General features: G+C 34.4%; 1 protein-coding gene across 2 annotated transcripts; it reads right to left on the bottom strand.

The window, feature by feature from the left end:
* Positions 1-203: 203 nt before the first annotated feature.
* LOC118265325 (E3 ubiquitin-protein ligase rnf8-A) lies at positions 204-8,740 on the bottom strand. 2 transcript variants are annotated; one of them, XM_035578140.2, is made up of 12 exons: positions 8,491-8,728; positions 7,518-8,123; positions 7,180-7,431; positions 6,454-6,651; positions 6,064-6,141; positions 4,351-4,464; positions 3,824-4,080; positions 3,442-3,560; positions 2,943-2,988; positions 2,288-2,371; positions 1,611-1,708; positions 204-1,424 (listed from the first exon to the last, which is right to left on the bottom strand). In XM_035578140.2, the coding sequence occupies exons 1-12, from the start codon at positions 8,584-8,586 to the stop codon at positions 1,291-1,293; spliced, it is 2,082 nt and encodes a 693-aa protein (XP_035434033.2). In that variant the 5' UTR covers positions 8,587-8,728; the 3' UTR covers positions 204-1,290. The 2 variants fall into 2 exon arrangements, with proteins under 2 accessions (XP_035434033.2, XP_035434034.2); XM_035578141.2 differs by lacking the exon at positions 2,943-2,988 and having other exon boundaries at positions 8,491-8,740.
* Positions 8,741-17,500: the final 8,760 nt, after the last annotated feature.

Here is a 17,500-nt window from a genome sequence, read left to right as displayed (position 1 = left end):
CCCCTCCCGTAAAGACAATATATGTTTATGTATACTGAATGAGGAATAGGGTGTGCGTGACCTTGGCAAAAGAGTTCTGTTAGTAATTGTTTACTTCTCTCCGCCTCCCAAAGAGAGCACAAAGTATATAATAAACTATTATTACTCCATTCGATAAAGGAAGACACATTTACGTAAAATACGGATGAAAATAAAACAATAAAAATGTTAAATTTGATTTAATAAACGCTTCAATTATCCATTTTAGAACATTCAAACACGTGAATATTATCCATCAGATTCTTTACAGATAGGTACATTTCAAAAATGTTATTCCACCAATCTATTAAAATATATAGGAAGGTATAAAATTAACATTTTATTTGCCATACTTAAAAAAAATTCTTCAAATTTTCGTAATGTAAGCAATAAAATTATAGAATTAACGGAGATAAAACGTAACGAAAAAAAATCTGCGTCACATTTTTATTTTGCATTAGTTGTAATTTTTATCACAGATTTCCGATAATATCTACTACATAATACATATATATATAGGTCAACACGACGAAAAATATTTTACAACAAGGAATAAAGATACATATGTAGATTGGTACATGGCGTGTTGTACCTACCCGCACAAACAAACTTTCCACATCAAAATGAACTACACAACTACACAGATTCCAGACGCTGCGTAGGCAACTTAAGACCGCGTTATATGCAATAAATAAATATTTTTGTTTTATGAACTTTCCAATTTATGCAAAATGTAATTGAAAATACTCTTATTGCAAGGTTTCTACTGATACAAGGAATATGTGAATATACAATGTGTGGTTTGTCCTCAGCAATGGAAATGGAATAAACTGATTTTTGTGTAGAAAGTTAGGCAATACTTGGTTCGTCTGCTGCGAAGATACAAAAGCACATTTTAACTCATTCTTAACATGTTTCTGTAGAAATAGTGCTAGAGATTATGCCAAGCCATGGTAACAGATACTGCATATAATTCGGTCTTTATGTACATATGAATACTCATATAATATGTATCACATTATTACATTTACGCAAAAGTAAAAATAACAGATAGCAACTATAACAGGCGGTACAGTGTATTTAAAATTACTATTACTATTGCAATTTTAAACGAACATTACTGCGATGATTACATAACTAAAGCAGTTAATGACACAATAATATTAGATGAAAAAATGTATGGATTTATAATAATTACAATATCCTTTGTTGACAGAGAGTTGACAGTACATTTCATTTGTCTGAACAGACACGCTGGCCGGACTTAGGCTTTTACCTAAAGGGACAACCGGGCGCCCAGTGGCCGCGAGCGCCGCACTTGTAGCATCGTCCGTAGCCGCCGTAGTAAGCGTTGGGCAGTCCTTCTACTGTCTCCGCGATTCTTCTGTTACTACGGTTACCTCCGACTGCAAAATTATATTTGTTTATTAAAATATTTATAACAATGTCTTGAATTCTATGTGACTTCGTGTCCAAATTATTTATCTGTACTCACTCCTACTTCAATACTTTGTTATACGGAACAATAAGGGATCTCTAATAAAATTATTTACTATAAATTGTAGCCTAATTGAAGTTTAGTATTTACGTACCTCGACCACCATCGGCGTCGTCACTGTCAAGTCTACTGTCGTCACTGTCGGTGTTCCATTCATTACCGTATTCGCCGTCATCGTCGTAGTTGAGGTAGCTGTAAACATGTAAAGAATTAATACGCAATTTTGGTTCTCTAAAATAATTATTGACATATTTTTAGAAATAGGTCACAAATAACAAAAAGCTGAACGTCCAGAAATAGTTTTCTCTTACGGTGCCACTAAGCACCTGAGCCACAATTTGTATTCTTGAGCCAATAATGTTTCTTCCATATGCGGTTTTTAGCTTGAGCTCAGACTTAGTGAATTCATTTTAACCACTTTGTATGATCAATTTAAAATAATGAATTCTCTAAAACGCACGCGATTAATACCGCGCATATAATAAACGTAGTCAATTTTTTATTCGGCTAACCAAAAGAGTCAGATCCCATTTCAAAAATAAAAAATTGTCTACAATAATTTTCCATTTCTAATACATGGTTTTGCACTATCTCCGGCAATTTGTATCTGGCTCACGGCCTGAATGTAGGTAGCACATTTGGTTGGTACCTATTGTACCGCATTAAAAGTTGTTATAGTCCATAAGTCAACGTTATGTTACCTATGGACCATAACAGACTAGCTGTCGGCTAATTATAATCTTACAAATAGCAGTATGATTGCGAACTTACTCCTCCTCTGGTTCCTCCTCGCTCTCCGCGAATTCGGAGTCGTACTCTTCGTCGTCTGCCGAGCTATAGCTGCTGCTATTTCCTCTGAAAATAATTCACATTTTTAATTACCTAAGGATTGAAGTGACATTTATGGTAGGTGGCTGTAACAGAGGTAGACACTAGACAAGGATAAGGGAAACTGCAGACACAATATGTTGCATGAAATACAATTATTATAATCAGAATTATGATTACGAGATCTAAGTTTGAAACAGTCTCTTAGATTTACATCAAGTTCTTTGGAACCTTTCAAGACGACTGAACAAGAGATAATGGGTTTACACTGCTCTAGGATTGCACACGATATAAATAACATCAAGTTGCGCTAAATACGGAGATAACAAAAATTATCAATAATTGTCTTATTCTTGTAATTCTACTGTAGTAACGTTTTCAATTGACTGTTCCGTTCTGTTCCATCGTGTCCAGACCAAACGAAAATACAGCCAGGTTTCATGTTTATTTAATCCAAGATTATATCAATAAATTAAAAAGAACAGACCAGACAGCACATCTCAGTTTTTGATCGTTTGGTGTGAACGCACCTTAAGATTTTGAGATAACACTATGTAATAAAAGTTTGTATAAATAATATAGTAGCGTGTGTGCATACCGCCTGGTGTTAGCGTTGGACTGCCGGGCCTGTTCCGACTCGAGTTCTGTAACCAATACAGCTTCATAAAGCTATTCACGTCATCATGTCACAATAACTACCCCATTAGTTTGACGTTCTTACACTAATAGTTTAACTCTGCTTAGGAATGTACGCGGTTAATGTTGTTGAGGCGACAGTGCGATTTGGATACTATGTATACTGGTGGCGACCTAAGAAATTGTCGTAAAAGTAGTACTAACTACATTGTTGTGATTTCATGAATATGAAGCTGCATTGCCATTAAGTGCTGTTGCACTTGGATATTTCTTCTATGAATTGAGACTATCAGTGGAACTACTACATACTTTGATGATTAACCTCAACTGCAGGTACTGTTGTGCGACATGTGATTATTAATTGAATTGTATACCGTTTGGCATGACAGCAGCAGCATGAAAATAAGAAAAAAAGCTCGAAATATAGTTTTTCTTTATTGTAAATAAAAGTATTTTCAAACCTTTTCTGTCCTTCAAGATATCTTTCCTTTTTTGTTTCATTTCCTCGCTAAGGCTTTGTACCATCTTGTCTATGAAGGAATCCAAAACTAGACTCCTGCATTCCGATGTGATTGATGCTCTGAAATTTTAATTAATAAAATAGGACATATTTTAATATATATATGTGTATTTTCGTGATAGGTAATTAAGTGACTGATAATAAAAGTAGGGGCCGAAACTACTGACCCTAGACTGGTGGAATTTGGTTCCTTAGGATTTGTTACTTCTACTACACCTAAGTGACCAGGAACTAGGAGAACACTACGAGAGGATGTTTCCATGGAAATATAGCATTTTGTACCAATATTTGTGTACATTCGATTAACAGGCATAAATAGTTACCTGCATACAGGACAATCTCGCTTCTTTTTTTTCCATACAGAAATGCAATACTTGCAAAATGTATGTGAGCAGTTAAGTGTGGTGGCTTGGACAAATAGTTCGTTACATATACTGCACTGCAGTTCACTCTCCATCAGCTCACCCATTTCTGTAAGCACCGTGTCTTTCGATGACTGTACAATGGCCTTACACGGACCAGCAATGGTTTCTAATATTGTGTTCCTTTCACTTTCCACTGTTTGAAGTTGATTTTTGACCTGGAAAATTCCACAAAAACAATATTTAAAAATGAATAATAGCATAATATTATTTTACAATCACTAGGTAAGTAAATAAGAGGCTGTACAGTACTGATTTTTCTTAGTTCGCTGCTGACCTAGTGCCAGCAATGATAATAAAGTTTTATAATTGGTAATATTAATTAATTGATTAACTAAAGCAAAGACGAAAAGACAATCATAACTAAGTTTAAGTAGAAGCAAAGTTGTGATTATCTGGTTTGATTACAATGATACTTTTGTTGATACCTTTTCGAGTTGTTCTTGCAATGTATTGATGACTGCACTGGACATTTCCACCTGCTTCTGAATGCGATCTGCAGCTATAGCGGCCAGTTCATTTTCTCTCTCTGTCACTCGCATCTGTTGTTACATAAGAATGTAGTAAAATAATACTGTTTAAGTTACTCTATAACATAATCTTAATAAGATAGGTTACAAATTGGTGACGAAAATATAATTTATATGTAACTAGTTTTCCACCCACAGTTATTTAGCGGGTTGGGGGCAAATTAAATAATAAAAAAAAAATGATGCACAATGACTATTTTTGTTAGTCACAAAAATAGTCCACATACCAACTTTTAGCTTTCATTTAATGTTCCATACAAACATCCATGCCCCATGTTAGAAAAGTGGGGGTGAGACAAAAAGTAGCCTCTGTCACTCCAATAATCCAATCATGTTAGAAACTCGCTTCATTGCGATGTAAAGAAAGGATAAACAAACAAACTGTCCTATTTATAATATTCGGCCTTACTTATAAACGATCATTAAAGTTTAGACACAGTTAAACTACTTATTAAAAAATATTTTAACTCATAAACGATGATTAACGCTAACTAATGTCTTAGCGACTGCTTAAATAGCTGTCAACTTAATCAGTGTCGAACCCTTGTTTAAAGACCTTAATTACCAAAATGGCGTCCGAAATTCGTAAAAGTCACAGCTGTGGTATATTTCAACAATAACACCACATGCAAACTTCGCATTGAATTGAATTCTGTTTGCTGGGCTTTGTTCCGCTCCTTAGGAAAGTGAAGTGGATAAATATTAAAAAATGGATATATTTGATGACGTTAATGAATTACGCACATACCGTGACGAGATAGAAGAAATAAGAAATTTCAGGAATATTGGTTCAAGAAGGAGAGTAAAAATATATAATTCAAGATCGAACCCAATGGAGGAATTGAGTGAAAGCGACTTCAAGCATCGCTACAGATTCAGTAAAGGAAATATGGTAAAAATTATAAATATCTTAACAAACGACTTGTCCATGGATAGTTGGGGCGGCAGTATACCTGTGGAGTTGCAAGTAATGGCAGCTATAAGATACTGGGGCCGCCATGAGATTCAAGAAGACTGTGCGGAAATTTATGGCATGAGCCAACAGACTTTATCAAGAACTGCTAAAAGAGTTGCTATTGCATTGGCTTCGAAAAGTTCCATTTATATTAAAATGCCTTCAAATTTAAAAGAAGAGACTGAAACTATTCGGAAATTTGAAACAATTTGTGGGTTTCCCCATATTACCGGTGCAATAGATTGCACCCATATTAAAATAAAAAAAGTTGGAGGAGATGTTGGTCAGTACTATATAAACCGTAAAGGACACTATTCTATTAATACTCAAATGGTGTGTAATGCAGATTTGAAGATCTGTGATATAGTTTGCCACTGGAGGGGTAACAGGAATAACATAATAATATCCTGGATAACAGGAATTTTACCATCACAATGCAGCTTTACGTTTGGTATTGGCAGCGTATAAAATAAAAACGTTAATTAACCATTGCTTAGTTAAGTGACATGTAAACAGTATTTATAAGTAAGAAAAAGTTAATTGATAATTAAGGAGTTAATGAGTTTATTAGTTAATTAGTTGTTTAGCTGTTGATTAGTAGATTTTTATAAGTAAGGCCGATGTTTATAAAGTATGGATTAAGTATATTTATTTACCTTTAATTCTTCAAGGGATTTTTCAGCAGTAGATTGAGCTTCATTATATTTCTTTTGTAGTTCTTCTCTTTCTTTCATCTAAAACATAAAGTATGGTTGGATCAGATTTGAAATTAGCAAAAATTTGTGAAGGTTGGAGGACTGTCCTTGGTAACCTATTAGACAATCATTCCTGTAAACTTAAGTTAAGCACCATGGACATATCACCTTTGTCCAACAAAACAATATTATGAGTGTGCATAAATAATATGCACACCCAACCACAAAACTATGCACTAAATAAACAACCCAAATAACCATAATTTCATGTAAATTCATTGTAGATTAATAATTTGAAGTAAACTTTGGTGCAAGGAAACTTCTACAAATAAGTAATTTTTAGTACATTACCAATTCTTTCATTTTTATTTGTTCTACATCATTAAGTTTCTTCATATTTTCCATTTGCTCATTAAGTAATTGTTCAGCTTTTAATTTTTCTTGTTCTGTTTGTTGTATTTTATCCTCCAGATTTTTCTTTATATTATTTAATTCTTCCTTCAACTCATTTTCTCTTTGTTTTCTCTGCTCTTCTAACTCTTTCATCTCCTGTCAATTATGATCATAAGTTGTATATGTTAAGTATTTTATAACACTTTTGGTATGAATATTTATGAATTAGAACAATGGTTTCCAACTGGTGGTCTGTGGACCAACAGTGGGACCACTGGCAAAAGGCAAAATATAGTATGTAAATTAAGAAAGATCCACAAGCCAACACCTTACAAAAATACCATGGTTAAAGCTCAAATAACATTTATGTCATCTCTAAGATTAATTGATTTCAATACCAAAAAACTCACAATTTTTATGAGAATGAACGTCATGATTCTGTAGAAAATCCTAATGTCCCACACTAAGATTTTCCACATGAAAAAAGTAACAGTAACAATGGTCCCTGGCCTAACAAAAATGTTAAAAATGCTCCATAATCAACAAAAAGGTGGGACAACTGATTTAAAGTTTGCCACTGATCAAGAGAAATATTACTTATTGGTAACTGATGATTTTGTAGTATTTGAGAAATATTATTTTCTTCTTTATCAATAAATAATTAAAAATTAAGTGTGTTTATACCTTTTCCTTAGCTAATCTCAGCTGTTCCGTTTCCTTCTGAAGCATATTTACAAAGTTTTGTCGTTCTCTCAACTGGAGATCTTCTTGTTCACGTAATTTTGCTTTTAGTTTTTCTAACATTTCTTGTTTCGAAGTATTTTCTCTATTTAACTCTGACAAGAACTCTTTTCGTTCTTTCGTGAGTTTTTCTTTAAGTAAATTGTTTTCTCGTAGTAATTCTGATTCAGTTTCATTGTGTTTCTGAATTTGTTCCTGTAAATTGAACATATTATGATAAGCTATTACTAATGTTCTCTTTTTTAACCTAAACCTAACAATACATGAGTACTTTAACTTACCATGAGTTCACAAATTTTTTGTTCCGTGGCTTGTTTGATTGTAGCTAACTGCATATCCCTTTCTTCTATGAGTTTAATCTTTTGCTCTTCAACTTCATCATTTTTTCCTTTTAAATTTTGTATTTGTAATGCAAACTCACTTTGTAGTTGATGTATTTTTCTGTTCATGTCTGTTTGTAATTGTTCTTTTAAGATCATTGATGTATTTTGCATTTGTTTGGCATTTTGTATCTTTTCTTCTATATGCTTTAATTCAAATGTTTGTGACTCTTCGAACTTCATTTTTACATCATCGATAATTTTGTTGTTATGGGCATCCTCCATTTTAATACGCTTACTAGGTGTCTCATAGTTTTCATTGTCTCGTGGTGGATACACAAAGTAGTATACAAATTCATTAGTAGGTTCTAAACATATAACATCGTTATGAGCCAATGTTTTCTGACAACCCTTGCCTACTGTCACACCATTGATTGAAACACCAAATGTGCTTAAATCTTGTAGAATCCATTTATTATTATCACCTTTAATAAATTTGCAGTGGTTTCTTGAGATAGAGAGGAATGGCACTATTACAGTATTTGCCACATTACGTCCAAGAGTGAACTACAATAATGAGATAATTATTAGTTGGGTTGTTGGGAATTTGAAATGATGCTTGGTGTGGTAGTTTATCCCCATGTTGGTAACAAGTTAGACTATAAAAAGATGTAATATTAAAAGGTACCTATGTATTACTAGATTATTAAATAATCTTTATACATTTTATAGTACAATAACACACACACATAACTTTTGAGCATGGAACCAATAATTCATGAATGATATAGTAAGATTTAACCCCTGTTATATGGAAGTCATTATAATCAGGTGCTTACCCCTTAGGATGTATCTATATATGTATATAGACAATCTTGTTAAAATATATGTAATATATGTTAAAATAATGAAGAGTTAACATTATTATACTTACACCATCTGCTGTTATAGGTATTTTAGATAGATATGAAAATTCTGATTTCAGATTTTTACAGCACCTTAGATAAGGCCAAGTACCACTATTTTCCATTGTAACTTGAAAGTAAATATAAAATATACTTCTAAAATCTTAAACTGTTTAAGTAACAAAATATAATTTAGGATTAAAAATAACACATTTAAGGAGTTATCTCCAACAAAACATTATTATTCACCGTTCAACAAGCAGGACATTTACAAACTTAAAGTCATAGATTAAAACTTATTAAAAAGATAAACACTCAGGTCTATGGTATTAACAAACGTCAAATTCAGTGTTGCTATTTTATCATAATTTTATTGCGAGATAAATGCGTTTTGATTTTGAATTAATTTGAGGAAGATTTATCTGTCTGAAAAATTGCTATTATAATTTGTGTGACTGCCCTGTTGGCGCCGTGGCTAGGCAACCGGCTGTCCCGAAATGTGTAGCTGGTTCCACTTTGTAGGTATCGGGTCTGGTTGTCATATGTATTTGAAATTATTGTATGTTTGTAAGCGTCCCCTATGGCAACTTAAAAAATCTAATTTGTTTAGGAAGTGCTTTTGGATACTGGTAAACATGGCCATGGTAAAAAATCATTATGCCTGTGTCTATCGGTCGCACAGCGGAGATTTGTAAACAATCAGGTTAGCACAATACTTGGGTGTGGCGGCGGATGCGGCTCGGGAATGGTACCCTCCGGGCCAGTTGGTGTTACTGGCGGACGTTAACGCCTCTCACCAGGAGTGGTTGTTCTCGTACCAGTACTCTAACCGTGCTGGAAGGGAGTTGCGTAAGCGTGCTTTAACGCATAACTTGACCTAGCTGGTCCAGGAGGCCACAAGGACGTCCGATGTCGATACGCACACTACCAACTGCTTAGACCTTCGACCTCTTCGGTGTCAGTCCCATCACTTTTAATAATATTTATATATTATATATATTTATATATTATATATATTTATATATTATATATATTTATATATTATATATATATAGGTTAGGTCGATAGATTTATTGTTTAGTAAAATCTGTGTCCACACACTCCCCGCTCTTTGACGACTTTGGCGATACATGGTCAATTGGTCATGGGATATAGGAGAGAGATGGGATTCGATCATTTTTGCATCCTATTTTGGCGGCCTATTTGCTTCTGATGACCCAAAAGCTTGTGCGGATTCCGAAACGGGGATATTGCGTTAGGGAATGGAATACTACCCCATTCCATTCTCGGACGTAGCATTTTTGGTGATACCCGTCCATGGTTCGACGTCACTGCAAAGGCGTCGAGGCAAAAAAACACGTGGCTTCAATATATGAACCCAGACAATTTCGTTCGTACTGCCATTTAAAGCAATATCGGTCATATATTATAGACTGCCACCAGAACAAAGAAAGGCACAAGGTTTAGGCAATGCCCTTTATTTTATAGTATTACATACGTGTATAATTATAGATACATGATTATTTAAATAAAACTTTTAATGATATTAAAAGTTCTAGCAGGTTAGGGCTTATATCAAAATGTTATGTACGTACTTACTTTAATTTAGTTTTGATGTTGCGTTCAGTGCACTACTACCTAAGTACTTTAACTTTATATACAATGAAGGGGCAAACAAAGTACCATAATAATTGATAGTACAGTATCTATACGTTTGTAATTAGAGATAAAAAAGTGTACCTATTATGTAAAGTATGGTCCTAACACTCAGGGCTTACGTAAGTTGTGATAAAACTTACAGCTATTAACATACGATGTCACTAAAACGGCTACGCTTTTTCAGTTGAAAGGCGAGCGATGCGTCTTAGTGTCTAGGAGTCGCTTCTTTTACGGGATGAAGAGGCTGCGAGAGTGAAAGCATATTTCGGGGTGGATAAAACGAATAGATAGAGGGTCTTTAATATAAACGAAGCAGACTTTAGTACTCTCGAAAAATGCAAGCGTGGCGGATGGGTACATACTGAATTTTTAAAGCTCAGTCAGTACCGCTAACCTCCGTAACTTGTTGGCTTGCAGAGACTGAAATTTTGTGTAGATGATTTTTTCCTTTTCAAACACTGGGGGTTTCTTAGTTACCTAAATGTTTATACGTTTAATGACGGTAGTTAACTAATGCTATTAGTTTCTGAAGTGTATTATCATTTCAAATATATATTATTATAAAAAAATATCTAAAACCAAGTTGGTAGTTTGACTTTGGTACATATCGCAATGCAATTATTGTGTTCGGTATCTGGTGAAAAAAGTAAATGAGTTGTGTCGTCAGCCGGCGCGGTGGGCCACGGCTTCACATCGGCCCTCAATATATCAACGTGGACAGGACGAAAATTGGACTGGACCCTTGTTAATGTCCCGTACTTAGGCCCTTCCGCCCTTGTTTCTGATTATTTATTTAAGACCTATTGATACTTACACCCAACAGAGGGTAAGTATACTAAAACAAATCGAACGAACACATTTATTTGCTTTCGCTTTTAAAGAAAAGCACTGATTTATCAAAGAAAAAGATGAAAATGTTTATCCTTTCATTATTGCTTTTGTGTTTTGTGAACAGATGAATGAACTTATCAAAGTTCAGATAGGTCATGTCGAAGTTTACCTGTTCATTATTATTCATACTACAGATTACATTTTTGGGACGAATACCTAGGTCTTGGTTTAAACCTGTATACATATGTAAGTATACATATGTATATGTAGGGAGACTATCCTAGACAGTGTACTTAGTATGTGTAGGTAGTTGCTTTTAGACAGACAGGTATAAGCTACATTAAATATAATAATTAATGTTTTCTTAGAAAGTGGTTATGTACATTTTGATACTCGATCTGTGTAGTATACTTCGTACTTTTAAATGTTCATAGGTAACTATCTATCTAGCTTTATTGGTACTTCGTTTAATTATGTAATATGTACGTATTAGTAGTACTCCGTAGAGTCTACGAAGATCAATAGGTGTACATTTTTCGTCTTCTTTCTTTCATTTATTTTTTAAAAAACGTTCTTTCACATTAGGATTTTCTCCTGTATCGTGGGTGAGTTAACAAACATACCTACAACTTCACATATAGATGACACCCAGACCCGAACAACAATTTGTGGAACAAACAAAGAGAGACAACCGTGCAGTCAAAATACCTATCTACTTACATATAAGGTACGGGTTTACATCGTTTCGAGTTAAAAGTATACTTAGAATCAGTAAAGTTGTAGTCACCATAGCACACTATTGTTTCTGCGTCAAGTTTTATATGGCATACCTTGTGAACTGGGAATAGATAGGAAGACCATGCCCATTGCAGGCGGGCTAACTACAAGTAAAACTAAAACACGTAGATAATCTGTAGGAAACGATATTTATGTTACTAGTAGGTAAGTTTTATTTGGTAGGTAGCTAATTACAAAGAGTGTAGAAAACATGATTTTTAGGGTTCCGTAGCCAAATGGCAAAAAACGGAACCCTTATAGATTCGTCATGTCTGTCTGTCTGTCTGTCCGTCTGTCCGTCTGTCCGTCTGTCCGTCTGTCCGTCCGTCCGTATGTCACAGCCGTTTATTTCCGAAACTGTTAGGCCTACATAGTTGAAACTTTGTAGGATGGTGTATTTCGATAACCGCTATTCGAATTTTGAATAAAAATGAATAAATTTAAAAATTAAAGGGGGCACTCCATACATGGAACTGATTCAAAAAAAAATTTTTTCAGCTAACATATCCGTGATGGGTGTCTATGGATAGATCTTTAAAAAAGACATTAAGGTTTCTAAAACCACTTTTCGTCAAAATCAATCGTTTGAAAGTTAGACGCTTCCAAAGTGGAAAAATGAGTGTCCCCCCCCCTCTAACTTTTAAAATAAGAGAGTGAGAAAACTGAAAAAAATATATGCTGTAGATTTCAATAGAAACTAACAACGAAAATTGGTTTGAACGAGATATCATTATTAGTTTTTAAGAAATAAAACATTTTCAAAAACCGCAAATATAACTTTGTCGTTCATACAAACACTATGTAAAACCAAGTTATTATACAACTTTTATATTATGTTATCTACTTGCTGCTACGGAACCCTTCATGGGCGAGTCCGACTCGCACTTGGCCGGTTTTTAAAGATCGCACAATTCTATAAAAATTAATATTACTTTGGTAGTATTCTTCTGTTTTTCAGTTTTGGACAGGCTGCATCGAAAACCTTGGCTGACATGACACGTTCGAGGATCCAGGAGCTATTGATGGATAACTATCTACTTTGATGGACCTTTTCTGAGCAGAGTGATGGATGCAGGCAATTCATGTGCCAGGGAACACAAGCTAACGGGCGGCGGCAACGTCCCATCAATTTACAACGGCTTTTGACTGAATTGAGACGTGGAAGGGAATTTTAAAGTCAGTAACTTATTATAGCCGGAGGCAAAATATAGGGACAAAAATAAAAATATACATTTATAGAAATAAAAGTATTTTAATATCATATGAATAATAAAGGATAATTAGAGGTTTTTATTTTTACTTTAAAACAACAAGTACCTATGTATTTCATATTATGATTCTTCAATTATAGGTACATAGCACATATCTGAGGAACAAAGTACCTATACTTAGAACAATAAAAGGTACAGTTGAATTAAGTTCAAGCTTAGCCGTTAGGTAGGTAGGTATTTGAGGGAAGGGATATTGAGCCAGGGCTGAATAGATCTGCGCACACACCTGCACCAGCGTGAGCTCTTTATCTGATCTTATTAAAGGCGGCAGGAAGGCTCCATTCCGATCACGTAGACAATTATTCGACTAAAGTGTGCGGGCTTGAATCACTAACCTCAGCGAACGCCCAACTTTTACAATAAATCCATCCTGGTCTCGACACTTAATCAGTCCTCCGATAAAAGCTTTAATCGAGAGTTAGAGAAGGTACCTACTAAGACGCACTGATTTTATTCCAACGTTACTGAACTAAATTAAACGAGGAAGCGACTGCGATTACAAACTCAGCAAACTTTTTATTCAATGAGGTTGCTTTAATCTCGTCTTACGTATAACTGAGTACCTACTCATACATAGGTATAAGTATACACTCAAAGGTAAGGTCATGTAGGCGAAAAACGGGCAAAGAAAGTTAGTACCTACTTTAAGTAAAATAATTTCTTTCTTCTGGCACGAATAGGTGCCAGTACAGTGGGTAGAGCTATAGTCTGATAGTCTCCTCTTTTTATTCGTACTTAATTTCTCCCATCATATTTGGTCATATAGAAAAGGCTAATATTTATCTACAGTGGGTATATAACTGTGTCCAAAGTCGTGAGAACACATGAGTCTTTTGTAGAATTGAATATAAACGGGGCTGGGAATTGATAGTCTGGCTAAGGCTTTGTCGTTTCTTAAGCCGATTCCGCGCAGTTAATTTCACTTAACCACGACTATTTGTTCTCGGCCCTCGATTTTGTTTTGCTTACAAACGTTTATATTGCCCCGTAGCTTTCGACTTATTATTCAACTATGTCTATGCTAGTTGCAGATATCTGCCGGTATACCAAGAGCTTTGAGTCTCATCTGGTAACTTGTTTACTGTAACTTTATTTTTAGACATCTACTATGTAATCAGTTATGGTGATTCCATTACTTGGGCATAAGATAAGTTATACATATTAATCAAAAGTAAGTGATTTGGTGGCGACTCTCATGTTTAGCATCTGATACCTATTGCCGAACATTTGTTGTTTGTTCGCACATTAATGTTGTTAATTAATTTTGATCTTGAAATATTTGTGAAAGTTCAGAGAAGTCTTAAGATAGCTTAAGGAGAAAATATTAAGAAATTGGACGGAATTTACTAAAATCGTTAATTTTCTTTTCTTATACCAATAGCTCTATTAGTGCCATTAAATAAATGTTATAAATTTCATTACTAGATTTTATCGCATTCAAAAAAGGAGGAGGTTATAATATACCGATATCGGTTACTCTTCTGATTATTTTGACTGATTTTTAAAATTCTTTTCTGAAAAGGTGGTACTCTGGAGATGGTTCCATTTCTACCAAGTCAGGATCTGGCGATGGCGATTATCCCAGGGAAATCGAGGGAATCTTTAAAAAAATGTAACGGCGAATAGTGCACATGTCATTTCTTTAATAAGTATTTAATACCTGTAGAAATTTTAAAAATTTAATAAAGGTCCACTTCGATCTGATGATGGAGCAAAGAGACAGTCAAGGGAACTCCTCGAGGATCTACAGCGGTGGCCCCATGTTTGTATTACTGAGAACTTTGTAGATGATATCTAATCTATCGACGCTATCTATTGTTTCTTTTTATACTTTTTAAATTACTTTGTATTGAGCACCATTTCTATTTCAAGTAGATGAGAACTATTCAACTTTGTATCTAAGCTCTGCCACGTATCGACAAACCCCTCGGTGTTGCCAGAGTCCAAGGTAAACACTTACAATCAGGTGGGTCGCGCCGACTTGTTTGCCTACGTATAAGTAGTGTATTCATAGTCAATCCGGTCTTTAAATTGAATAGCCTCGGCATCCATTGTTATTTTAGATCGTAACTCATAGTACTCGGTCTCGGAACGAGGAAATCCACTCAAAACTTCAGTTAATAACCTATAACTAATAAATTTAATTCTTGGTTAAGTTCGCGTAGTCTAGTTGGAATTCATTTTTGAGTTTCAAAGTTTTATGGGAAACCTTGTCCGTTGCACATTGTTTACGAACAAAGCGGGATCTCGTTCAGTTTCCGATAGCAGCGCGGCGGATCGAGTCCACTATTCGCCTCCAACTTATCCGTCTTTGTTCCACCAACTATTGATGCTTGATGAAACTCCGGCGTTCGCTGTGAGCGCCGCACCGTCTTACAGGTACGACTCGGACTCGGTACGAGTTGCTGCCGCCTACCGCCTGCCGCCTGCCCGGAGTTGTCGAGCCTTCCTTGTAAAGCTTGTAGCTACAATTCTGATCGTATCTACCTGTTCCGTTGTTCTGATCCCATATGTTATTATACCAAAATACAAGTTTTCATTTGTGTCAGATGAATTAGTAGATGTGAATGAAGAAAAATATAATGATGCGAGATAATTGTATGACATATTTTACGAGTAACTTTAAAGCCACTTATAGAAAGTGACATTTCAAAATCGCTCGTTTATCTTTCGTTTCGCTATAAGTGATGTGGTTAAAGCATTAAGAATCTTTTGTCTCGACATCAGTGCGGAAATAATGGACCTAACATATTAGAAGCAAAGTTTCAACATGCAGTCACTGTACAATGTTTTTTTTCCGTTTTTATTGGCGCACTAACAATTTTATACGTTAGTAGATTAAACAACAAACATTTCCATTACATGTTCAAATAAAATGTTACAAACGATTGCAGGCGAGCACAGTATTCGTAAATAAACTTTAAACAAACTTATCAAACAATAAAACATATTAGCAATAGAATTAGAATTAAAAAAAATTAGATCGCGTTTAATTACGTGTGAATGTACAGTGGATGTTACTAGAATCTATTAAAGTAACATTAATAATAACAATAAATAAGAAAATATGATTACATGGTTACGATATATTCACTTATTTTAAACTAATTAACGTAGATATTAATTAATTAATTTATTATTGAGTCTGCTTATCTACGATGCGCTTTTTGCTCAAGCTATTTTCAAACTAGACAACAACAAATGAAGACATGATCGCTGTAGTTTTCATGATTCATTATTAAACTGAGTTAATTTCTTACGATATTCACATAAGGCTTCTTTGCTTCATGCTTTTTGTTTTTTTTTTACGTAGCAAATACTTATATAGATATTTACTTATTTTTTTGTTAATTCAAACTACACACTATAATTTGCGAGCATCACATTTGGACTTAAATAGATAGGCTCATCTTATGTAAAAATTACCACAATTTCATACATATGTAGATCCAAGGTACGATATTATGTTGAGAGTAAAGCAACGCTTTTCTAGAGAGAAAGACACTCATGTGAGCAGATGAGAGACGTGATTCAATTTGCATGCCATGATGGACGGATTACACGCTGCAAGTACTTGTCCCTTTGCCGAGACAAATGGCTCCGGAAATAGAGTGCTCTTATAATACTATAACTATTTTAATATCTTAGTAGAAGTAGGTGTACACGTGTATGATATTAAATTTATCATTTTGTTTACGAATGTGGAGGAAATGTCTTGTGACTATATAACGCTGATATTTAATAACAATTTGTTTTCTCCTCGTTAGGTATAAGTGCAGTTTCTAGGAAAGGTTGGAACACGAATCTACATATCTTTTCGGGAAGATTTAAATTAGAGGTAATAAGAATTTCATAAATTGCAGTATCTTGGAAAGCAGTACATCAGTCCCGTAGAATGTCTAATTTTCATATATGATGATTTCTGACAGTGTTATAGATTAGAAACTCGAAAATTTCATATCAGTCATGTAATCGCTATTTAGCTACGAAATATGTTACTTACATTAGAATGTTACACTCAGTAATATATCTACGAAGTTATTTTAGTCAACATTTAGATTCTCTGTACATCGGCAGACTGTAGTTTCGAAAAGACTGCAGTAAAGTATTTCAACATTTTCTTACTTAAACTTTAACGCAAAACATTGTATAAAATTGTACTATTATACATACATATATTACAGCGAAGCCTTTTCCCAGCATTGTAGTAAATTACTGTATCCACGGTGATAATTTATAAGGAAATTCTTTGGTAGCGGGACAAAAAATGTGGTCTATACTTGAGACCCCACCGCCCCGCTACGGCCCACTAATGAAGGAGCTAGTCTGTCGAGTTACATGCCGCATTTTTTCTTAAAATACTATGTAAAAGGATTACTAGTTTTGGATTATATTACATACATTTATATTGATAGGTGACATAACAACGATAATTAATGCTCCAGGATTTAGGATGTTGATTGTTGATACAATTTTCGCACTCAAAGTGAATTCATTTAAG

Source organism: Spodoptera frugiperda, chromosome 28, assembly GCF_023101765.2.
Source record: "Spodoptera frugiperda isolate SF20-4 chromosome 28, AGI-APGP_CSIRO_Sfru_2.0, whole genome shotgun sequence".
Taxonomy (NCBI): domain Eukaryota; kingdom Metazoa; phylum Arthropoda; class Insecta; order Lepidoptera; family Noctuidae; genus Spodoptera; species Spodoptera frugiperda.
The sequence above is the reverse complement of the archived record's forward strand: the minus strand, read 5'-3'. Positions and strand labels throughout refer to the sequence as shown.

Coding starts and splice junctions, on each gene's coding strand:
- LOC118265325 (XM_035578140.2), bottom strand. CDS start 8,586: ATGGAAAATAGTGGTACTTGGCCTTATCTAAGGTGCTGTAAAAATCTG. Junction 8,124..8,490: donor TACCTATAACAGCAGATGGT/GTAAGTATAATA, acceptor TCATTATTGTAG/TTCACTCTTGGACGTAATGT. Junction 4,081..4,350: donor TGCAAGAACAACTCGAAAAG/GTATCAACAAAA, acceptor GGAATTTTCCAG/GTCAAAAATCAACTTCAAAC.